The following is a 26,041-nucleotide window of genomic DNA, read 5'->3' on the forward strand; positions in this document are numbered from 1 at the left end:
GTGATGTCTGGAAGAACTCTGCTGCAAATCTGTATTTATAGAGAACAAGCATGTCATATCTCCTGTCTGTCTTTTTCACATATTGGGAACAACGGAATAACAAGATGAAGTCAGTCATGGCTTTGTCCGTTCATAGTCCTGAAGATCATTGCTTTATGACAAGAGAATTTCCAAAAAGCTGATGGGTTTTCTCATTGCAAGATATCACAACATCTAGTAAACTTGTAGAACTCTGAGGATAAATTTAAATTCTTTACTTGTGACTGCGTTAATTAACAATATTTGCTTGAAATGGGTTCTGCTTCAAAAATTGAGAACCATTGTTCTAACTGCCAGGCAGAGTCAGCAATATAATGACCTTGACAGACCAAATTGTTGAGTCAGTCTAAGACAGTTTCATCTATTCATTCAGAGTGCTTAATGAATACTTTTCTGGTTTTCAGTCCAGCTATAGCACTGGTTTTCAGTTCAGATATATATAGGCCTGTGGCTTAGTGGCAGAGTATCTGCTTGGCATTTAGAAGTTGCCAAGTTCAAACCTTGGCATCTCCATTTAAAGGATCCGGCCATAGGTGACATGAAAGACCACTGCATGAGACCCTGGAGAGCCACTGCCTATCTGAGTAGACAGCAGTACTGATGTCAATGGACCAATGAGCTGGTTCAAGCTAGATATATGTTTTTACTTGTAATAATGAATTTTTAAGATCTTTAACTCACAGTTAAGACTCCTGTGGAATTTTTAGTTCTGCAGGCATCTCCAGCTGGCAGGTAGCGACATGGTACCTGTATTTGTGAACTGCATAATGAATACAATGTAGAAGATCTTCCAAATTGTTATAGTATCCGCTTTGTGTAGTGATTAAAAGCAGCGGCTTCTAAACTGGCAAGCCAGGTTCGATTCTGCACTCCCCACGTGCATCCAGCTGGGCTTGCCACAGCACTGATAAAGCTGTTCTGAACAACAAGTAATATCAGAGCTCTCTCAGCCTCACCTACCTCACAGGGTGTCTGTTGTGGGGAGAGGAAAGAGAAGGTGATTGTAAAGCAGATTTGAGATTCCTTTGAGTAGAAAAAAGTGGCATATAAGAACCAACTCTTCTTCTTCATGGGTTCAGCCTCTGCAAATCTGCATTTCTACCACTGACCCAAATATGTTGCTTTTGGAGAATATGTGCCATTAGCAATTTGACACACAACAGAGACAATTATTAGTCCATACATTCAAGAAAACCCTGGGCTTTCACAGAGATGACACTTCAGATCAGAGCTCATCACCAAGATTGTGTTCCCTCAAAACATCTCTATTGCTAATCCACCTCACCTGCCTGCCTGTCTAGAGGAAAGGCCTGTTCCTGCTTGTTGTGTTCTCAGGCAGGGAGGCTTAGTTCTAGGGGATTGTAGTGAGGCACAGAAAGATTAAAAACAACAGCAACCCACACCCTTCAGGGCAAATTAGCAGCTATGTTTTACCTATTACTGCCAGCTAGCGTTTCCTTTATTTGTCATAATAACAACTGTCATCCTGAAATAGGAAAAGAAAAAAACTGAGAATGAGATGCAATTGCAAAACATAGCACTGGTCTCCAAAAACAAAGAAGAGGTAAGATACATCACCCTTGAAGTCAATAGACAACCCTTGCTTTGAATGCAGGAAGGAGTAAGTGAAGATACCCATTTGGCCTGTGAGGAATTTTTTTTCTCTTTGAAATGTAATTATGCCCGGTTTGTTTTGCCCAGCAGCTGGCTCAAGGTTGCCTCAGCCTTCCATCCTTCCGAGGTCGGTAAAATGAGTACCCAGCTTGCTGGGGGGTAAACGGTAATGACTGGGGAAGGCACTGGCAAACCACCCTGTACTGAGTCTGCCATGGAAACGCTAGAGGTGCTTGCACAGGGGATACCTTTAATCAACAATAGCTGTGATTAGAAGTGTCTTTAAAATATTATTTACAATGTTTATTTAAGTGTTTTATTATTTTTAAAAAAATAAATCCAGTTTTTACACCATTAGCCCCTCCCCTTTTTTTGCAGTAAACAGTCCTCACTGCCAGCTGATTCAGCACCCTTCAAACAGGTTCTATAACTATAAAAGGGGAAGGTTCAGCTCAAGTTAATTTTTTTGTCCAGGTATTTAGAGACACCTCCCCCCATTCCCTTCCCCATACAGCATGAGTTCATGAACTTCAGCTCACTGGAATTAATTGCATAGTGTGTGTATATACACACACACACATTAATATTCATTGCAAAGAATCATAGCTCTATGGCAGAATGCATTTTAATGCATGTTACAATAGCTAATCTCCCTTACAAAAAGAAGTTTTGTGGCACCTCAAAGACTTGACTGATTTATTTTAGTATAAATAAAAGCTGAATAAATAACTTTATGGATTAGCATTTAGATGTATGTTTGACTATGTTAGCCAAGGTTTAAACAAATACCATTGGAGCAGTTGTGAATGGTCACTGAGCTGATCTTATATTCTTTTGACTTTTACATAAAAATGTCACAAACTGTACCTCTTCCATTTTGTGGCATTTTAACAGTTTGCAATGTTCCGTTTCTATCCAGATTCACTTCACACATTCGATGAAGTAAGCTCTAGTCATTAAACTGGTTCTATAATAGTTTGTGTTAATCCTTAAGGATGGCACAAGACTCTTTTTGGTGTCGCTACCACGGACTAACGCTATCTATCAGACAGTATCTGAAGAAAGGTGCATGCACATGGAAGCTTGAACCTTCAACTTTGTAGGTCTTAAAGGGGCCACTGGATTCCAACTTTATATCTATTTTTTCTGAAATTTGTCTCTGGAATTAATTGCTTATGCCATGATCACACCAGGATTTAGCACAGGAGATTGTTTTCAGCTACTAGGTTGGATCCTGAAAGAAAAAGCATTTTGAGGAATATTTAGGAATGCAGTAGGGTAGTGAAGGCAGAAAGTCATGTTGCACAGATGGAGATCTGTCCATGAAAGCACTCTGGTAAATCTTAGTCTCTGAGCTGTCATTTTCATTGAGCTATCCACCCCAGCCTCAAAAGATATTTCTCCCTCAGGGGCTGTCAATACAGACCTCATCAGCATACAGCTGCAGCTAGGATTTTTGTTGCACTGTGAATGGCCTTGCACTTACACACCTTGAACTTGCCATGATATTGCCAACTTAAGAGGTCTTCACAGCTTATCGTGGTTTTCAGAATCCAGAACAACTTGATATCATATGCAAATTTCTCAATTTTGGATAATTTATGAAGAAATTAAATTGTATTGTTGCAGTACTAATCCTGCATCACTCTAATTTTGCTACATTGTGATTAATTTCTGCTCTCTGGTTTTTTGTTGTTTAACCAGTATTTATCCCCTCTTAACATAACACTTTAAAAAAGACACCTGCTAAGAGAGAGAAGGGCAAATAGAAAACCAAGAAAGAAAGAGTATGTATCAACACTGAAAAATTATTCTCTTAAAGTGAAATTTAATATACTGTATATACTCACATATAAGCCGACCCGCATTTAAGATGAGGCACTTAATTTTACCACAAAATCTGGGCAAACTTATTGACTCGCATATAAGCCAACGGTGGGAAATGCAGCAGGCTACTGGTAAATTTACAGGGTGGCCTAAGCGCTTAATTCATGCTCAATCACCACGGGCTTTCCCATCCAGCCTCCCTCCCAACAAATACAGAAAAGTCAAGAAGATGAATAGCTGTTGGTTTTTGTACCCCGCTTTTCACTAACCAAAGGAGTCTCTAAGCGGCTTACAATCGCCTTCCCTTCCTCTCTTGATGTCAGACCCCATCCCACCCTACCCACAGAAACCAAAAGAATAGTTTGGAAGTAGTGATTAGGAAAAGAAGGGGAAAAATATCAGAATCCCTCATTGATGTCCTACAAACTGCCAGAGTAAGATTTCAAGATATTTGCAGAAGGCAATGGTTAGCTGGGAGCAATTTGCTCACTTGCAAAGAGCTTAGTTTTTAAGATCTTTGCAGAAGACAAAGGTTAACTGGAGGCAACTAGCTCACTTGCACAGAGCTCAGGTTGCAAATGCAATGCTGCGATTAGCTGGCTGGGGGCAGGCTGTTAATCAAAAAGCCAAGGAGGTCTTTTAAGTGCTAAAAACTGTACTGGAAAACTCGGCTTATATGTGAGTATATACGGTAATACTGTAGAGCAGTGGTCCCCAACCCGCGGGCCGCGGCCCGGTGCCAGGCCATGAAGGCCTTGGCGCCGGGCCGTGGCTCCTTCTTCCCTCCCCCTCGAAGCAAGAAGTTCGCCAGGCCGCAAGCAAATCGGCCGTCAAAGCGGCCGATTAGCTCATGGCCCGGCAAGCTTCTTGTTTCAGGAGTGGGGGGGAGAGAAGCTTGCTAAGCCGCAAGCTAATCGGCCGCTTTGGTGGCCGATTTGCTGGAGGCCTGGAGGGACCGGGAGAGGGAGCCGCGGCCGCCGGCATGGCGGCGGCGCAAACGCGCTTGTGCGGACTGCCACGCACGTGCGTTTGCGTCCCTGCCGGGCGCAAACGCGCGTGTGCAGCAGTCTGCGCACGCACGTTTGCGCTGGGGCTGCCGCGCGTGTGCGGGCCCCCGAGCCGCCTTCTCCCCCCACTCCGGAGCAGTGGTCCGTGGCAGCCAAAAAGGTTGCAGACCACTGCTGTAGAGTCATAAGAACATAAGCGGCACCATGTTGGATCAGACCAATGGCCCTGCTCTCCATGTCATTCAGCAGGAAAAACCCAGGGACCTCAGGAGGTCTACCAACAAAGCCAGTCAGTTTACATAATGATAGTATTTCTTTGTTGAATATGACACCTGAATGCATTTTAATACTTGCTTTCTGAAAACTGGTGGAAAAGTTGTTTGAGGACATTCGCATCTCCTCTCCACCATCTAACCTGGTGGGAAGACGTAGACTTTCCCTTTCCATATGGATTCCACCTTGGTCTTGTTGCAATCTTCCCAAGACCATCACAACAAAGCATATTTGAGACCAATGAAATGGAAGATGGGGAAACTATAGAGGGGGCACAGAAGCACAGTGAGGCCATGGGAGAGGGGAACTGTGGAGAGGGGAGACACTGTTTCCCAGTCGGAATTTCTAGGTAGCACCTTCCCAGTAGAAGAAGAGTTGTTTTTTATACCCTGCTTTTCACTGCCCAAAGGAGCCTCAGAGTGGGTGCTTATAATCACCTTCTCTTTCTCTCTTTCTCTCCCTACAACAAACATCCTGTGAGGTAGGTGAAGCTGAGAGAGCTCTGAGAGAAACTGCTCTGTGAGAACACTTTCTAACAGCACTATCACTAGCCCAAGGTCACCCAGCACGTGGAGGAGCAGGGAATCAAATCCAGCTCACCACATTAGAAGTAACTGCTCGTAACCACTACACCAAGCTGTACAAATTGCCATTGCCTTAAAGAGATGTAGCTAGAGCACAGGCAGAAGAAGCTGTTACAGGAGGATGGTGCAAGTATTTTTGACTTGCTCATTGACTGTTATGGGATTCTTTTGCTTTAAATTTGGACCTTCTGGCCAATGGCTTCTCAGAGCAACCCAAGGAGGGAGACCCTCAGGTATTTCCTACATGGCGCGTTGATTGTGTGGTTAATAAGGTTTGCAATTTCAGAAGAAAATAATACTTTTGTCTTATGTGTTCTCTATGTTTTGTGTACGCTTGCGTAGAAGGGAGTGCCACATAGCACCTGTCCCTGTCCGAAGAATCCCTTTCCTCCAGGGGAACTGATCTCTGTTGTCTGGAGAGGATCTTTCATTCTGGGGGTTCTCTGGGTTCCAGTGGCAGAGATGCCAGCCTCCAGCTTGGACAAGCTAAACTACAATAGGAGGGGTAGGACCCAGTAAATAAACAAACAGAAGACAAGCAATGAGGCACTGAGATACCAGTATGGCTTAACAATTATAACAATACTAGAAATTAAAAATACTACAAAAAATACAGCGGGCACTAGCGGGGCAGGTGGGTGGGTGGGTGGATGGATGGATGGAAGGAAGGGAGGGAGAGAGGGAGGCAGGCGGGCAGGTGCCATGAAAGGGGATGGAGCAGGGGTGGAAGGAAGTGGGGGGAAGGGTCCATTGGGAAGGTGGGGGGAGTCATGAGGAGGGGGCAGGGAGAAGAGGAGGGGGATTGAGAAGTGGCTGGGTGTTTGGGGGCGGGGAAGCAGCAGCGGCAAAGCACGGGGTTGAGTGGCGAGAGGGGGAAGAGTTGGGGGTTGAGAAGGATGGGTGGCTGGGTGTTTGGGGGCAGGGAAGCAGCGGCGGCAGAGTGCGGGGGTGAGGGGGGCGAGGGAAGTGGATGGGGTTGAGAAGGGTGGGTGCCTACCTGCCTTGTCGGCGGGCCGCCGTGTAATGAAGTAGGGAATGAAGTAGGTGAAGTTATTATCATAAGGACATTTTTTAAAATGCAGTGTTTGATATCTATATTTTTAAGGTTAAATAACAATATTGAGGAGAGGGTAGAGTCACAAATCACAATTGCGATATTGAAAACCAAACTGAACTGGGGAAGTGAATAAAATTTGCAGTAATCTATCTACATGATATATCAAGACATATTAAATAATAGCTTGCATGCTGTGGTAAGTTTGTTAAGTGGATCCTTTATTTCCCCCCCCCCCAAGCTGTTCCTAAAAACACGTTCCTCTGAAAAGTGTATTGGGGAGCATTTCAGGCTGTGACAGATCAGGGTTGCTAGGAAGAGCAGAGCCAATGACAAAATCTGTTCGCATTCTTACATGGAGGCCCTGGGGTGGCTAAAACAACAGAAGCAAGGGCAATTGGGAACCAAAATACAGGACCCTGGACAGATCACAGGGAGCAAATGACTGGTTGCCCCGGCACCTGGAATGGAGTTGCCAGACTCTTTTATATGGGCTGAACTAGGGCTTTGCTATTTCTAGATGATCTACAACCTTCAAAACACCTGGGTTCTATAATGTGTGAATTATTATTATTATTATTATTATTATTATTATTATTATTTGAATTTATTTTAATGACCCCAGCTAACAGGCAACCACATCGAGCATTTGACCAAATCTCAGCATAGTAGTACATCTTTGATTACCTTGCCAGCACAGAGACAGGTATGAAAGGTGCAACACCTTATTGCTGGCCAACAATAAGTTTACCGTGATGTTCCCTCTCACAGAGGCAGTATCTCCCCATAGCAAAGAATCTGGTCTACTGTGAGCAGCTAGATATAACTTCCCTGTATTACTGCATATCTCAGAGTGCTAACTAGTTCCATATGTATAAAAATCTAAAACATGCAGTATTCCTGCCTTAAGAGATGTTTAGGTAAAGGTAAAGGTATCCCCTGTGCAAGCACCGAGTCATGTCTGACCCTTGGGGTGACGCCCTCTAGCGTTTTCATGGCAGACTCAATATGGGGTGGTTTGCCAGTGCCTTCCCCAGTCATTACGTTTACCCCCCAGCAAGCTGGGTACTCATTTTACCGACCTCGGAAGGATGGAAGGCTGAGTCAACCTTGAGCCGGCTGCTGGGATTGAACTCCCAGCCTCATGGGCAAAGCTGTCAGACGGCTGCCTTACCACTCTGCGCCACAAGAGGCTCTAAGAGATGTTTAGCCTTGCTTAATATCCCTCATTCATGGGTCTCATTGAAGACCAGCCACTGATGATGCTTCCAACTGGCAGCTGCTCCAGACACATCTAAGGGAGTGGAGCTTGGCCCCATTAGTGGCTCAGGACAACAAGGCACGTCTCAGGGATCAGCCAAGGAGGGGCAGAAACTTGCCATAGCAGATCAGCCATATGATGGCAAGAGAGCCTTGGCATGAGTTCATGCTGCAAAAGCTGGCCCTTAAATTCTCTGCTAGTTGTTAGGGTAGAAATAAGCTGGGAGGCAGCCATGAGAAGTGGTGTTTCACCTGAGAAGCGGGAGGGGAGACAGAGGGCAAACCTTCATCATGGCACCAGGGGATAGGTACCTGGAAGTGGATCCATACCCCATCCCAGGAGGACTGACTTCTCAGAAGAGGGGTGGTGGTAGGGTTTGAGACGTGCATGGAGGGGGGGGCTCCTCTTAAAAGAAGGGGGAACAGGTCTTTCTAAAACTACAAGTGAGGCCAGGGAGGGAGGAGGAGGGCTGGAGGGAAGCCTAACCCTTTTCCTTGTTGCTTCTGAGGTGCAGGGGCAGGGCTGCTGAGACAGCATATAAAAAGGTGGCAATGAGAGTCTGATGATCAGGTTGGGGATGAATCCTACCCTACCAGCTGCCACCAAATCACTCTGTGCCTTGCCTCATCAGCATAACTGGGATTAACTATCCTTTGCCTGTTTTTTTGTCCAACATATCAAGGTAAATAACATTCCCCCCTCCCCCCCCCCGGAATATTGCGGTATCCAGGTCATTTGGGCCTGCAAGCTGTGCAATAGCCTAGAGATATGCCCCAAGTCATTTCCATGAAGGTGACCCACATGCAGGTACAGAAGAGATTGCAGCTGGCTCCACTTCATCCACCAGCACTCGTGCTAACCATAGTGCACATACTGAGTTGGGGCCTGCCATCAGAACAGCTGGCCCTATTTTTGCCCAGTAAACAATGGTGTGGCTATAGAAAACTTCTTAACATGGGGGAAACCTCATACATAGAACTTCAACAGACAGCACTAGTTAACTGCATAGAAATATTAGTTGTTTGAGACCAAACAGAGCATTTCCAAGCCTCTTACCTCTACCTGCCCACTCTAACTCCAGTGGAATGAAACCAAGTTCTACAGCCATACAGCTCCAATACTCAATAAATGCCTATTTCAATCCTGCATAGGAAGTTCTGCTTTGCTCAGATTGCTGTTCCAGACTGGTTTTGACTTGAGGAAGACACTCTGATCCTACAGCAGTCATGTTCTCCCTAAAGGCTACAACTACTGCTGATGTGCAAAGTAATCCACTTCCCTTTTCTGTTTTTGTTTCCCAAGATCTTTCTCAACACTGATACTTAGCTTCTGAGGCATACCTTTCCTGTTAATGCTGTTTTGATCACTGAGAAGCAGAACTAACAAAAAGGTCAGAAGTGCAGTGCTTCAAAGTCTTAAAAAAATAAGACTATGTTCTGTTAATGTTCTATATTACTAGGGACTGTTTGTCAAAGAAATAGTAGGGATTCATAAAAATTGTGTAAATAGAATCATCTAGGACAGGGGTAGTCAACCTGTGGTCCTCCAAATGTCCAAACGCTGGCACGGGCTCATGGGAATTGTAATCCATAGACATCTGGAGGACCACAGGTTGACCAGCCCTGATCTTATAGAGTTAACTAGTATATTGAGAGAGAGAGAGAATAAAAATGATTTTCTAGGCAAATCTGTCTGGTTCACCTGTGAGATTTTCCTCTGCCTGGAACAGATGGTCAGATAACTTGAAGTGGATGCTGCCATCATGTGGTTATGTTTAAAAGTTTTCAGTACCATTACTGGAAATGCAAGTTACAGAAGCAGCAGTTATAATAAAAATAAAAATAATTCTTAACACTATTTCGCTCTCTTATATTTGGGAAACAGCCCCCTGGGAGGAGACTGTCCGGGGGCCTGTCCATCCAGGTCCACCCTGATGGGCCCTCCCAGCTCCCCTCCTTGCCGGCTAGAAGCTTGTGGCTGCGGCCTCCATTGTTGCCCATGAGGAGAGAGGCAGTGACAGGGCTTTGCAGCCCACAGTTACGCTCCTGTTGGGTGGGAGCTGGGGGGAGGGGTTTCAGCCTCCCTGTGGGCCGCAAAGCTCTGTCAGCACCGGTGGGGGGGCTTTCCACTCCCCTTAGCCCACTCTGCCGTGGCCACTCTCTCACGCCCTCCTGCCTGCTGCCCCTTTCAAAGCCCATTTTTAAAAAATGGGCTTTGATACTAGTAATAATCATGATAATGATAATATTCTTATAGCCTAACCTCCTTGATTGACTAAGGGCAGGTAGTATCTACAGACATAATATATGCACATAGAATTATAAAATATAAGTTTTAAAATTGTTTAAATTCTTAAATGATACTAAAACTGCCTATTTTAAAATTTCAAATTGTCAGTGGTAGGCAGATGTTAGTCTGTGGGTGGTTGGGTGGATTCTCAAGCAGAGGACCAGCATTTTATGATGTTTTCCTTTCTTAAAACACATACAAGGCTATTAAGCCTTGAAAAGCAGTATTGTCTCTATTCCTTCAAAAGTTGAAGTAAATTGAAAATATTCCTAGAAAAAATATTCCTAGGAAAAATATTTCCCTTTCTGTTTATTGTCAGAGGGATTTATTAAAAACATTATTTCAACTATTTTAGATAAATGGGTGAGTAGCTGTGTTGGAATTAAGGGCAGAAGAGTCAAGTGGCACGTTTAAGACCAACACTTCTTCAGATAATATTGAAATGGAAGTTATCAGTCCATACATATACGTTGGGCGTGAGCATCAAAAAACCATACAGCTTAATAAAATTGTTTGACAGGTCCAAGGTCCAAAGTAGAATAATAAATTTAGTTGATATGGCCACTATTTGTTTGGGTTTAATTCCAGGGGGAAACATAGTGAATGAAATAAATAAATCAAAATTGGAGATTGATGGGCAAAACTAACTTTCTTAATTGTGAAATGCTGAGAGTAATTAACTGAGAACATTATGCTCCTTTAATCTCCTTTCAAGGGTGGAGGCAACCTTACAGCATGGTCTTCTTTGAAGTAGGGCAACGGGCTGCGTAGTGTATTTGGAGAAACACATTCCAGTCTACCATTCCAAATTACGTTATAGTATACTATTCCTAAAAAAAGTAGTCACTGACAGAAATGTATGGTGAAACTTTCCTATAGAATCATGGAGGGTCAGACACGACTGAACGGGTAACATCATCATCATCATCATAATATTCCTTATATTCTAATCTACTATTTTAATGTACTATTCCAAATAAGAAATAAAATTCAGGAGTGGCAAAATTAACATCATATTTGAAAAACAGATAACTTTTAAATTCGAGCAGAAATGGGAAGTTTATTATGAAAGCAGGGGGGAAAATCAGAATTATACAAGACTAGAAGTAAAGCCCATTTCTAAAAATGGGCAGAGCAGGGCCGGCATGCCTAGCCTCCTGGCGGCCGAGAGTTACCGGGGGGGGGGGGTGGAAGCGTCCAGCTTGGTGGTCACGTGGAGTGGTGGCAGTGAGCAGCGTGGGTAGGGTTGGGGGGCTTGCTGTGCAGCGGGGCAACAGGGCGTGCAACCAGGCATGCGCGGAGCTCCGCGCACGCGTGGTAGATTGGCGCGGCGAGGCCGGGCGCATGACAGCGAGCACCACCAGGCATACGCAGCACTCAGGGTGGCAAAGCGGGCACAGCGGAGAAGGGTGAGTAGGGGCAGGGAGAAGGGTGCGCGGGCAGCCAAAGGGACCGGCGGGCTCAGGGTGGAAAGTGTGCGGGTGGCAGGGGCGGGCCACGGCCATGGGCGCGATGTGGCAGGGTGGGCGGCAGGAAAAGACGTAGGGAGGGGGGTAGCGTGGGGGGTAGCGGGGTGTAGGCTTCCCAGGCAAGGACTGTCACTGGGTGGAGGGAAAGCAGCAGGGGCGCCGCGTCTTCGATGCGGCATCCCTGCTGCTTTCCCTGGGTGCAGCAGCAGCCACCTCTGTCCGCAGGCGAACTCCGTCGGTGAGAGGTGGGGAAAGAGCAGGGCCGCCACATCTTCGACGAGGCAGTGCTGCTCTTTTCCCTCCAAAGAGGACTTACCACGTGGAGGGCACAGCGGCGAGGACGGCTGCCTGGGAGGACTGGCGAGTCGGTGGCGCGGTGTCCCTAGGATGGGCCAAGTAGCTTTGCGCGGCTCCCAATTGCCCACTTGGCCCAGGAGTGCCACTCGGAGGAGCAAATCAGGAGCACAGTGGCAAAAAAGATTGGTTATAACAAGGATTATTGTAAAGATTATGAGGAGAAGGATGCTGGGGAGACCCTTCCGCCCCCCGCTTGTTTGTTTAATATATTATGTTGTGCAAAACAAATTATGAGTAATTATATGTATAAATCCTTTTTCCTTTTTGTACCCCTCCACTTTTCAGTTTAAAATTTAAAAAGTGCTCAGATAACAGGTGTATATCACAAACTTTATCGCTTAGTATACAAATACCTGCTTTCTGAACTAGCTGCTATTTCCGTCATGAAATTAAGCACAAGTTGAGGTAAACTGGAGTGTACAAAGATTTGCATTATTGTGGTGAGATTAGCATCCCCACAGGAAAGGTCAGAATTTCCTGCTCAGAAGTGAATGAGACTTCCTTGGCAGCTACTGTGCTCAGCCTACAACACCACAGCTTTATTGAGATAGTGAATTTCAGCCTCTCAGTGTGTTTAAATTGATAGGTACATAGCTCAGTAACATGGGATGTTTCTGGATGCAGATCAAATATTCAATGGACAAAGGTTATATGGGAAGAGTTGGTAATATGGTATCCTAGGTCAGGGGGTGCAATAGGAAAAAAATATCAATTTAATTTCCATATTGGAAAATTGGGAAGAGTATGATTATCTTTTTTCATTAAATATCAGGGCTGTTGTTATTGTTCCAAAAGTTGTGTTGGAAAACATTTCTGCCTTATTGGCAAAATAAAGTAAAAATGATAATCATGGCTTTTTAAAATCATGATAATCATTTTCTGTCACTTTGCATGGATACTGAAAAATCCTTGCTGGATCAGACCAGTAGTCCACCTTGTCCAGCATCCTATTCTCACACAGTAACCAGAGAGTTCCTTTGGAAATCCAATAACAAATTCTGCATTGTAATCATTTGTAAAGAAATATTACCTCGTCAGTACTGAATCTATCGCCTATCAGCTTCAATGGATTTCCTCAAGTCTTGTATTTTGGGAGAGAAAGAAAAAATTCTTTTTGTCAACTCTCTCCACCTCACACATAATTTTCTGCCATGGAATCCTCAGAAAGAGTCCTACCACTCCTGAGCAGCGTTCTGTCTTTCCTTGATAAAGATCTCCAAGGCCTGATGACTTACCTAGCATTTACCTGTGATAGATCTGCAGGTTTTAAAATTTTAGAAAACAATATTTTTGTTAACACACTCAGGGATTTTATTAATTTAATTTGTATGAAGTAAAAATGGTTTTTCAATGACATGCTGACAAGATTCCACTAGGTAATGATTTCATTTTTCACATGGTTCTACAAAGGGAGCTACACTAATTGATATAAATTAATTTTGTCAATATATCAATTTCTGGCATTGTAAAATGGGCTGTAAAGAAGAACCGAGAGAACATTGCTTGCTATACAATCCATGAGTGACCTACTGCACCATTGATCCTTGGCAATTTATTTATGCCTTAGCTGTCGTGTTCTACGTTAGGATAAGGATGCTGTCCCCTAGAGGATTATCTGGAAGACAGTAAGCTCCTAGTAGAAGTGCCAGTGCTCTCTCTGTCAAATCCACTCAGCCCTCCAGATAGAAATTAAAGTTAATGAGACAATGGTTTGGAGCAAAATCCACCAGGAAGTTCTTCTGTTCTGATCACTACAAGTGTCTCTTCTAGGCTTTCAAATTCAAGAGACTTTTCATTAATCTATGGGGCATGAAACCAATTTTATAACAAAGGAAACTATTTTGAGATCCTATGCCATATAACAGTAGTAGACAGATTGCTTGTTTGCTTTGGAATGGATATTATTAGAAAGTAGGTTTTTTTCTCAGTTCCCTACAGCACTATGGAACTTACATGCCAAATGGGTTTTCCAGTATTTCCTGTGACCTTTCCTAAATGTGTTTTGCTACAATATTTTGGGAATGATCACAGCTAAGTCTGGTAGCTTCTATGCAGGCAAGAAAGTCCAATTTTTCTGGTCCCAACCACTAATACTATTTTTGGTGCCTCCCCCTCCCCTGCTGTCCATAGGCTTCTGATTTTGTAATTGCTAGCCAAAATCCAGATATATCACCCTGTCAATCAGTGGTTAAACAAAGAACACCCTTCCCACTGTGGGTACAGTGATAGCTGTCACATGACTGGGGAAGGAAAAAGTAGGGAAACCCACTTACCTGGACGTCCTGTTGCTGTGTGCTAGACTGGCAACAGGGAAACCATACAAGCCTGTGTGGAAAATATTAAAGCTGAGAATATTGTATATAAATGAACTACACAGGACACGGAGTCTTTAAAAAGTATTCATTAACATACCATAGCATATAAAACGTTATACTATGACCAAACATTTATTTAACATGTAGGCTAAAAAGCACAATAGCAGCAAGATTTCCACATTCAACTAAATTAATTTAAATAAAGTTTAAGAAATGGAGGTGATGAGACAGGGGTTTGGAGGAAAATCCAGCAGGAAGCTTTCCTGTCCTGATCATTTCAGCTGGACTTGTGCAAGGCAACTTCCCAGTCAATTATTTGTTAAGCAAGCCAACAAGTAATGGATACAAATTTCTCTACACAACTTTTTACTTCTAAAGGTGGCTGAAAAATTCATGAGAATCAGTAAACACACAACAATACTGTTTGTACTATTACATTAATGCTGGAGATTTTTAAAAACAAAAACAAAAGCTTGGTGCTAGTTTCCTCACTGACATGCCCAATGAAGAACTTCCATGGAACTTTTGCAGTACAGCTTCAGCTTTGGATTCATTATGCACTCTTAACACAACAACCCATCATTGTTTTGATTGGAGTTCAGTTAGTTAAACTTGATAGACTTCTGTTATTCACACAAAGTGTGTATTCTTCCTCCACCCAACCAGATGGCTGTGGAGAATAAGTACATGCCACATATTGTAAAAAATAGTACTGAAAAAGTCAAAACAATGTTTGTGAGTAAAACTATACAGTCTCTGTTCTTCATCTGAATACTTCATGGTTAAGTGGGGGGAAAGCTAATAGAAGGAGTTCTGCATGCTCCCAAGCAGTCCATCGTCCAAAAGGCCAAGCGGCAATGAAAGTAGTAAATACATAAGAAGTCAACACAGTGCCAACTAAATGGAAAGGCTTTAAAGCAATCCTTTTCACAGGAATGAGCATGGTGACTTTTCTCCTAAACGGCACTCTTCATGTAGGGCACAGAACTGGAAGAAAAAATCAAGATGCATATCTATTAACATTATTGAATTTGGTTAAGATGAGAATTGGATCAGCTACAAGCTAATCAAACTAGAAGCCTTGTATCTATGGTCTACAAGCTTAGACACAGTAACTTATTTATAATGTATATGAACTTCATTCCCATCACACAAACAACAACCCATAACCGAAACACACACACACGCATACTACCATCAACTAATTTCTTACAGAAATGAGTTAACTCCAAGGACATGTCTTAGACACCGAGGTGAGTCCTTGAAGAAAGTCTGTTTGCTCTTTTGCAGAACGTCCAGATACTACATACAGCATTAATTAAAGAGTGTGCAATATGCACATTTCAAAGACTCCGAAGAAAGACATACACTGTTCTGATATGCAAAACCTATAGATTATATAGAGTGACAGGCAAGACATGTCCTTTACATACTCCTCATTCCTGTTTCATATCTAAAAGACACAAACCTCAGAACAATCCAGCTTTCAAACCAATGCTAGCACAACATAAAAGCAAATGAAAAAGTCAGGCTTAGATATTAAAAAAACCAACAACAATACAAATTTCCTTATGATTAACAGTTTAATTTTCCTGCTAATTTGAAATATGAAAATAAAATAACATGCAAATTAGAAAGGAACACAGTATTACTAAAATAATCTAACTGACCATTATCCCACTGTCCCCTAGGGCGATCTGGGGTGGGGGGGGCGATCTGGCTGCCATGCAAGCGTGGCCGCAAACGTGCATGCACGGCACTTTCATGCATGCGTGGCAGGTCCACGCATGCACATTTGTGCCGTGCGCTGCCGCAAAGTCGCATGTGCAGACCTGCCGTGCATGTGCGAAAGTGCTGTGCATGCATGTTTGCGGCTGCCACACATGCGAGTTTGCGCTGCCGGCCGCGCTTCCCGCTCCCTCCCTCCCGGAAAAAGAAGCTTCCCAGGCCGCAAGTTTGTGGCCTGGGAAATTTGTCGCTTCGGGGGGGGCAGGGAGAGGGAGCCGTGGACCGGTGCCGGGGCCTTCGCGGCCCGGCAGCGGGCCGCAGCCTGGTGGTTGGGGACCACCACCCTAGGGTCCTTTATTCCAGGACCAGCAATTAAGAAGAGTTCAAAAAGAAGGAGCAGAGCGCTCTTCTGTAAACTTTTGTCTTTCACTGTTCTTAGGATCTTGCCTAACATTTTAGAGCACATGGTATTGCCACACTGCATTTTAGTGGCAGTTAGAGAGGCGTGCAATTCTTCAGGCTTCGAGAAACACCAGAAGTGGCATGATTGGGCAGAATATGGATGGGAAGCAGAGCTGTTTATACAACCAACCAGGGCCCCTTCCATTCCCACCCCCTTCAGGCCCATCACTGGCCATTTTGGAAGAGGGGCAGTCAACATGATCATTCATGATCATATCACCTGATATATGTTTAACATTTTTTTTTAAATATGAAAAACTAATTAACTCTCACCCATTCAGGAAACCCTTCCAGGGCTGTCAAGAAACATTCATGTAAATGAGAAAACAAAATCACAAAAGCTTTGGAGCATTTTTCTTAAAGCCTTTGGAACAGGCTTTCTCAACCAGGGTTTTGTGAAACCCTGGGGCTTCTTGATATCCCTGGAAGGGTTTCTCGAATGGGTGGGAGTTAATTTTGTTATATATTTTTTGAAATCTGTTAAATATTTATCTGGTAATATGACCGTATATGGTCATGTCAACCTGCCCCACCTTCCAAAATAGCCAATGATGGGCCTGAAGGGGGTGGAAAGAAGAGGTGCTCCAGATGGGTGTCTACACAGCTATGCTTCCCAACCATATTCTGCACAATTCTGCCACTTCTGGAGCTTCTCAAAAGCCTGAAGAATGTTTCAGGGGTTTCTCAATAGTAAAAAAGTTGAGAAAGGCTGCTGTGGAGTGTATTATTCCTGTAAGAGAAGAACTCAGTTGCCATATATCACTATATTGAGGAGAACTCACTCCATTTTTACAAGCCCTACTTGGAAAGAAGGCACAAGCTTCTTACATACACCTTCAAACAGCAGTAAGATACTTCACTTCCTTAGTATTCATACTGCCAACTCAGTGGAGATTCTCATCTAACAGTGTGGGAAATACTTCACTGCTAGAGTAAATTACAGCTTGAAAATGTAGAAATGAATGCACTGCAAGGTGCTAAAATGTTTGGAATAAAATTCTGAGCTCGTATGTCAATCCAATTACTACCCCACTTTCCCCGCAGCAATCAACAATAAAACTATTGATGTTTTGTTTCTTAAACTTTTCAGAATTCAAAGATCTTCCTATTTTTACCTTTCGTTTTGGAAGTTGCTAACCTAGCATTCCACAGAAGAATGCAAAGAAATTCTTGCATGTAGTCACATGCATATAACTGGCTGCTGCATGTTAGGACTATACAGTGGACACTCTCATTCCTTTCTACAGCCAAACACAGTGAAACATAAGCATCAAGAAACAGTTATTTCAGAACTCTCTTCTTTCTAATTCACACGGTGATGATGGGAAAGTAAGGCTTCCATTAATCTATTTATTTATATTCCACCTTTCTGTTACAAAGGTACTTGCCTGGACCATTGCATTCTACTGCACATTTCTACAAAATGCTCTCCTGGGCATACCTATTTTAAACATTCTGTGGAATACAGATGTGGGAGTCTTCCTGATCTCCTTGGCCGGTTTGTTTCCCAAAGCTGCCACAGAAAATGCATTTATGGATCTTACCCACCTGCACAGTGGCACTTTCAGAAGACTTTGCTCTGATGAGTAAAACTGTTAAGGCAGATCATAGCAGGAGAGACAGTACTGTAGGTATGTGGGTCAAAGGCAATTAAAGGCTTTGTAGCAAACGAGCGCCTTGCACTGAACTTGGTAACTAATTGGCAATGGAATAACTGCAGATTGAATGTGACATGTATGCTCTTCCTAGTACTTGACAGTAGCCACGCTGTGTTATTTCATACTTTGCAAGTTGACTTTAAACACAGAGCCATTTAAAGCTCACAATATGGGTCACTAAGCATCCACTGCCAAGAGGCAGTCAACCTATCCAGTTCCTGGAGTTTCAGATTTCCCTAGCCTGTAGAAATCTGCATACCCCTTGGATAGCTCACATCAATTGTATGACCTAAATAAACAGTCACAAATTACTCTCTTGCCATTTGGCACTGCATGAATCAATAGACATCCAGTAACGTGTTTTCGTCTTTGCTGACAAACTCTGGCTGTCCCACCTTGTCACAATATGATATTTTGGCTGTGAAATCAACCCAGGAATCTGAAGGAAGCCCGCTTTAACTTAAGCAACTTAAATGGCATTTGAGGTGCTTTAAAATTAAGTAGTGTTTTCCCAAACACTCCAGTACACTTTGAGTATTCTCTAACAACCTTTCTCAACTTTTTACCATTGACAAACTGCTGAAACAGTCTTTAGGCTTCAAGAAACCCCAGTGTCAGAATCAGTTGATTACTGCCATGATTTGTTGTACATAAATTATTTGCTTAGCCATTTTCTCTGTCTGTATTTTACCCTTGACCTGTCTGCCATACAGTAGTTTGTAACTAGTCCTATCTTGGAAGAATTACCCTGGCCTCTCCAAGGCCAGTGCTGAACATGTTATCTATTTGGAATGCAGGCCCAGTGGGCACCTGGTGTTACTTTCTGTTTTGAGTAAAACTGAAGGAAGGGAATTGGGCGGGAAATGCTGGTGTAAAGGAACTGCTTTTGTAATTAATCTTCAGTTCTGAGCTTTGTATCGTCCTGGATTGATCTGTGTGAAATAAACTCTTTCTTGATTCAACGAAGAGTCTTGTTCGAGTCTGTCATCCTGACACCCAGAAGTAGTGTGATGGTGTAGATTATGGTTGGGAAGCATAGCTGTGAACATGTCCCTCAGAGCCCTTCCCACTCCCTCCAGACCTATCTATGACCATGGGGGGGGGGGTCAACATGAGCATATATGGTTATATCATCCAATAAATGTTTAGCAAATTTAAAAATATATAAACAATTAATTAACTCCAACCCATTTGGAAAACCCTTCCAGGTCCATCAAGAAACTCTAGGGTTTCACAAAACTCTAGTTGAGAAAGCCTGCTCTCTCTTGATTTCCAGAAGGTTGGTACAGTCTTTCAACTATCCAACCCAACTTGAAACACTAGTATTCATCTTGAGTTTTTAGCTCACTCTTACAGTCTCTAAAGGTAGTTGCTAACCAGACTGAGGATCTCTCCACTCTTCAGACCTAACTCCCTGTTTGACTGGGTATGGAATTTTCTTCTGTCTCAATCCCCTTTCCTTGGCTTGAATGGGAGTATCTGTCTAACTACCCATTATTCCTTGCCAACCTCCCCCAATTCTACTGGCTGTGTTAAACTGCTCAGTCAGAGCTGAATCCCAAAACTGCCAGTATTTGATTCTTCTCAGCTGAAATCAAACTGAATCCGCCTCAGCATCCAGTCCAGAAGTCTTTCTCTGCTCAGCTGATGCTAACCGATCAGAGTGCTTGGAGCAGCCTGTCACTCAAGGCTCTCTGGATCTGTGAATAATTAACTCTTCACAGTCTTTTATCTGTTTACACAGCACTTCTAAGCTTTTAAAAGTGCAGTCCATCCCCACTGCCCCCTAAGACCCTGGGAGGACAGATGGGATAAAGTGCACTATATACAGTATTTGCTAGCGTATAAGACTACTTTTTCCCCCTGAAAAACGTGCCTCCAAGTGTGTGTGTGGGGGGTCATCCTATACGCCGGGTTCACTTCAGTTGGGATAGACATAGCTGCCCATAGTGGCTTCCCGATGCCCGCCCACCTCATTCTACATACCATCTAGTATTGCGCGGTATCCAGCGCGGCCGCGGTGGGTCATCAGCATGGCTGCGGTGAGCATCAGCAGCAAGACAGGGGTGCCAGCCTTTTCGGCATGAACCGGCCCGTTCTGCTCTGTGGGAAGCAGTGGCGCTCAGGCCCGCCCCTTGTCTATGCAGAGCTCGCACTTGAGCACTAGTGCCAGTCAGGGAGATGCAGGGGCGGGCCAGGTATATAACAAACTCTATATTTTGAGTGGAAATGTTGGGGGGTCGTCTTATATGACCAGTCGTCTTATACGCTGGCAAATATGGTAGATTTTATGTTGTGAGTTACAGATACAGGGTTGGATCCAGACTAAACTGGCAATTTCTACTGGTTTTCTGGAACAGACCCCACCACCGCCACATCAGAGGAACAGTATCTCATGGAGATCAGTATGGCAGGGGAAGAAAGGAAACTCAATTCATCTGATGGCAAGTTTGGGCTGAATCTAACCCATATAGCAGGATCCATCTAATGTTTTTTTTTTTAATCCTACATCTTTAATTGGAAATGAATAAATAAAGCCAAGCATTTGAGTATTAATACTGTATGATTCTCTATATTTGCTTTACAGCCCAACAGTGTCATCAAGAAATTAATACCTCACTATGTCATTTATAGAGCAACATGCCTGGAGGCTCCTGCTCATGTAAAATACAAATTTCAGAGTATTTAAAAGAAAAGGCAATGCTGCTAAATTTCTGACACTGTCAGAAATAATTACTTTAAAGCATCCAATCCATACTCTACATAGTAACATTTTTAAGACCACCTCATGGCTAGTTTTAGACATACTCACCCTTCAAGATGTAGTCTGTTAATAAGCTTGGCACTTTCTCACTGTCTTCTTTCATGGCATGAAGAACTGTCAAATGTAGGGACAGTGGTAAGTAAAAGAACCAGAGCATTACTTTCAATTTAGTCATTCATGAGAGAAAACATGCAGAACATTGCTTTAGACGTCATTCACACAAACCCTTCCAACAGAAAACACCTTAGATGCAAATACTAATTGTATGTGGTACTGTTTAAATACTTCCTATTTCTTGTATGCAAATAAGTCCTCTCTCAAAAATATAGACATCTGTATATTTTCCATTATACCATACAAAAGGATTATATCCTATGAGATGTAATACCAAAAGCAGTCACAGAGAGGTGTTACAAGATCATAGTCACACAAGGTTGAATGAAAAAGGGAAAATCTGAGAAATGTATGAAACTGGGATAGGGGTGCCCCTTCATGTATGCTTCAGTTTCCTTATTTTCTCTCCTTGCCCCCCTCCCCCAGTCCTCTGAATGTTTAGTGGAGAGAGGTAGAATGTAGTGACATTAGAGCAAGGAGTAGGGGCAAGAGAAGTCAAAACTGTCTGGTACTACCTGAACAAAAATACCCTGAACAGGGAGACCTTGAAGGATTGCCAGGAACTCTCATGTTGGTTTTGTGACTAATTAGTGAGCTGGGAAGATCCCAAATAAATTCTCACCAAAACATTGTACAAGATGTACACTTAAAAAATACATGTTTGGAAATGGAGTATCTGAAGCCTAGAAAGGCCAAAGGTACTTGATTGCAATCAGGACAGATTTAAGCAGGGTTGTTTACTAACGATGTTGCGTCTATAAATAAATTCAAGTAAGTACTAGACAAGTCTTCTGTAGTGTTAACAGCCTGCAGAGTATGGTAATAAATTCACAAATAAATCCAGAAATTAACAGACGATAGTTAAAAGTTTCAGATTAATACTTGTAATTAAAAACTTTCTACATTTATGGGGGGGGGGGAAGAAAGTTCTGTTTATGTCAGCAGCACTCAGTCTGTCATATGCAAATACACTTTAACCATGATTCAATCCAGTTTTTTGAGAGCCAGTGGCAGTTATTACAAGTAAGAACTCCAGGAATGTGAAAGACATTCATGCCTACAGGGTTTTATTTCACGCTTATGGAACACTCTTCCCACTGCAAAAGCACTAGGAACTTTAGACTATGCAAGAGTCTGGTTTCCAAGAGAGGGATGGATTTGGGAAACTGCTCAAAGGGTCAGAAGCACTTGTGTGGTCTTAAGAATGCCAAAATTGTGTTTAAGAATTTACAAAATTCACAAAGCTGGCCAAAAGCATGAGCTTTCAAATTGGTTTGTGAAGTAATTCCAGAACTTCAAACATTAACCTTCTAACTGCAAGAGTTACGTTGACAGACCAAGCCTATACAACTGTACAATCTTTCAGTGACTACAGATGGTCACTGTTTGATACAGGCAAAAGGACAGCACCAAACACCTGAACTACCACTTTTTAAAAAATTACCGTTTTAAACATAACGCTAATTTTATGAATGTTTTATCTGAACAATATTTTAAAAGGCCACTTTCTTGAGGACTACACATCCACACAGAAATATTTATCACTGAATTATTGTCCAAATTATATTAGTAAATTTAAATTTTGTTGTTTTTTTCTCAGTTTGGTTACAGAAAAAGAGATTATTTCACAGTACAATATACCCATACTGAAGAGGGAAATAATCATTAATCTATTGAAAAGAACACCTCCCATGGAACAACTTTTGGCCATTCTATTTACCATTTGTATTGAAAATACTCAGGTCTAACAGCTGCGAGACTCTCCTGTTCTAAATAAATTGTTTGAGGTCTGCCTTACTCCAGTGTTACCAGAGAGAGTCAGGAAGTCTGTTACTGAACAGAGATCAAGTTTCAGCTAGGCTGTGGAAAACAACATTATTAACTCTTTGCACAGAGGTGTCCTCTGATGTTCTTATGAATGGTGAAGGATCACTTACAGTTGCCTTCTTGCTTTAAACTAACTTGGCTGTGACTGTTCTAAGCACTTTGTGCATAAGATCTGTCTACATTCAGGCTTAAGACAGGCCTTGACAAAGTTCCTTTCAACCTAGGAGCCCAGAGTTTAATGTTACTTCTAAGTTATAACAGGTCAGGCCCTACTCTAAGAGGTAAAAACAACAGTGAGGTGTAAAGAGCAGGGCCTTTCATGCAGCTGGGCCAATACTCTGGAATGCCTTTCTGAATAAAGTGCAGGGTTGCTTCTTCCTCTTTTTTTTTTTTTTTTTGATGGAATGCAAAATGTTTTATATATGTGAGGATCTTTTCCTGAAGAGGCACAGCCCAGGAAAAACTTGAACATTAATAATTTCTTAGTTTCTCTCCCTTATAGTAATGAATAGCCCATGTACAAGTCATTGGAATACATACATTCTTCCCCACGTCTCCCCACTTCCTTTGTTATCATGCCTGCCTCAAATTACAGATTGTAAACTCTTTGGGGCAGAAATCTGCCTTTTTGTGTCCTATTGGCAGAGTTTAAATATGCAAAGAGGAGCACAGCATCAAGCATCTTAAAAGAATAAAATAGTTTTATTAAGAAGAAAAACAAACTTTGTATAGAAAGAGAGAAGGAGCTGTCTAACTTTTTAATTGTCTCTGGAAGCCCCTGGAAGCCCCCTTTTATGCCTCAATGGCCCCTTTTCACCTAAGCAATTATCACCTATCCTAAAACATCATTTAAGCCCATCAAGAGCCATCAACCTTTTGTCTTGGCTCTAGATAGCTCTTCCTGTGTATGCGCAGGTACTCTTTTTCAACAAGTTATATAAATCACTTTGTTGGCAAGCCAAATTACCACTATGGAATCTCGGATCCACCAACATTGCCTGTCACATTGCTGGTTGGTTGTGTCATCCTGACTTTGTTTCCACATTCAAGATCAGTAAATAATCTTCCACTGACCCATTTCCCTTGATTCTATTAATTTCCACTGTTATTTCCTTCTTGTTAGCTTGTTAGTGTGCCTGTTCTATGTCAGTATGAAGTCTATTTTATTTACTTTCTGTTAACAATAAATATTGCTTATTATTTCATTTGCTATATATTGTCTGCTTTGAGTTCTTAACGGAAGAAGAACCTCGTAAAACATAGGCATTTAGGTTATCTGCTAGTTAGCCACCTATCACAAGCTATTCCCCACATACACAAATCTTCTGACCCGCATTTTGGGTAACAGAATGGCTGATGAATCTTTAGATGCTACTTCAGGTTACAATGGTGGCCTGGCACCTGGAATTGTTGAGTCCTGGCTAAAGATGTGATTTTAGCAGAATTAGGACATTTGTTTCCTTTTTTCACAGTAGCTTATTTAAGAGAGCTTTAATGGTTACCTTAGGATTCAGACTGTGGGGCTTTTTGCACGGCTTCAAAATAGCACAATGGTTGCTAATTGAAAACGCTACTAATTTGCCTTAACGCACGACGTCGTAGACAATCTGCAACACTCCTGAAACTGACCAGCAAAAAGCGCTTCGTTGTAGCGCTTTCAGGGGAATCCCAAAAAGTGGATTCACCCTCCGGAAAGCGATACACTCCTGCAACCAATCTGCAACAATAGCGATAAATACCTGTGCGTTACCATTGTTGCGGTTTCTTCAAAGTCCTCCAAACTTCCGGCGAAGCGATCGCCATTTTTTTTTCCCCGAGCGAGTGGAGATCAACGCACCGGCGAGCCTCCGTTTAGCCAGTGAGGCTTCCCAGGCTGCAGTCCCTCCTCAGAGCTGTTTACAGTCACTAAGCACAAGAAGCCCGCAGAAGCCCGTTTGCTGATGTATTTTCCCTTTATTTTTCACACTGTTTCGGCTGAAAATCGCGGCCGTGAGGGGGGGGAGGGGGGATTTTTTTTCCCCACTCGGAGGCACGATCAAATGACAGCTGAAACAGAGGCTTCCCGGCTTCAGTCCCTCCCCTTCAGTCACTAAGCACACACATTTCACACATTCCATTCAGCCGAAAATCGGGCCCGTGAGAGGGGGGGGGGGATTTTTTTTTTTTCCACTCTGAGCCAGCGTGTTAACGATCAAACGACAGCTCAAACACCCCAGGCAGCTGGATGGGTCTCTCCGTTGCAACGAATCTACCCAGATTCGTTACAATGGGTCTGTTTTTTTTTTTTTTTTTAAACCTTCCTTAAAGGGAAAGGGGCTGTTTGGGAGCATGCTAACGGCTGCCCATTGGCTGCTTGACGGCCAGGGGCAGGACGAGCTTGGCAATAGCGCTTCCTTTCTAGCGATTTCTGCCGAGACCGGAAGCCTGTGGGAAACGCTAAAAAACGCAACTGATTCCACTACAAAGGCAGGTATGCATAACGACGAATTCCACTATTTTAAATGGCGATTTTTCATTCAGTGACCAATTTGCAACAAAGATCCCCGTGCAAAAAGGCCCAAAGAATTGGGAGTGGTTGGACTAATTATGTGAGTTCTTGACCTTGGCATTCTAGGCTGGTTAGAACTAAACATTAGTTAGTTCCACTGATTAGAGTATCATTAATACTACTGCCAGGGAGTAATGCCAGGTACATTCCAAGAGGCCATGGAGTCAGTTTATCAGGAGGATATGAACCATTATTGACTTACTGGGTTTATTTGGGCAAAAATAAGGCCGCTGGTCAGTTCCAGCCATTTTAGACTTTGGAGGAGAAAACATTTTGCTCGCCCTTAGAGCAATTCTTCTGAAGACGTACTGTATAAGTGTCCTCTTGATGGTTCTCTGGATATCTTAGCAAAATAAACAGATGGCTACTTTTGCAAGATGACATGTGAACATGTACTTACTTTTTGTTAGTGTTTGGAGATCTTCAATGGATGGGGGTCCACTTTTCTTCTCATAAGGAATAACTGTTGTCAAGTACTGCCAAATGAAAGTGATGATTACTACATAGTCTTTTATACTGAACACCATTTCCAGAAACTCAATCAGCATTTTTTGTTACAGCTTCAAGCATATAGTCCAACAAAATATGTAACTACATGTAATTCATACCTGTTCAATTCCATTTAACACATGGATGAAAACCTACTGAAATGCATTCAAAGGTATTTTTGAAAGCAACAGCAGAATAGTGACAGTGTGTCAGAATGGTTGCAATATTCATAAATCTATCTATAATATAGATTTGTCTTTCTCTTAATTGGTCTACATCATCTTTAGTTTTCAGTTATTTACTGCATATTAAGGATGAGCTTCTGTCTATATATATTTGATAATATATAATATACTAGGGGC

At 42.7% G+C, this 26,041-nt stretch overlaps 1 protein-coding gene across 3 annotated transcripts in view; it reads right to left on the reverse strand.

Moving 5' to 3' along the window:
* Positions 1 to 14,160: 14,160 nt before the first annotated feature.
* Positions 14,161 to 26,041, reverse strand: part of FEZ2 (fasciculation and elongation protein zeta 2) — a 35,769-nt gene continuing 23,888 nt past the window's right edge. For 2 of the 3 annotated variants that reach the window (XM_077343962.1, XM_077343944.1), the window contains 3 exons: positions 25,591 to 25,666; positions 20,750 to 20,815; positions 14,161 to 15,076 (listed from right to left, as the gene is read on the reverse strand). In XM_077343962.1, coding sequence (XP_077200077.1) covers positions 15,060 to 15,076; positions 20,750 to 20,815; positions 25,591 to 25,666 — 159 coding nt within the window. In that variant the 3' untranslated portion in view covers positions 14,161 to 15,059. Of the gene's footprint in view, positions 15,077 to 15,560; positions 15,587 to 20,749; positions 20,816 to 25,590; positions 25,667 to 26,041 lie in introns of those variants that run through there. The other variant, XM_077343953.1, reaches the window with a different exon arrangement.

The sequence above is a fragment of the Paroedura picta genome, chromosome 1 (assembly GCF_049243985.1).
Source record: "Paroedura picta isolate Pp20150507F chromosome 1, Ppicta_v3.0, whole genome shotgun sequence".
NCBI lineage: Eukaryota > Metazoa > Chordata > Lepidosauria > Squamata > Gekkonidae > Paroedura > Paroedura picta.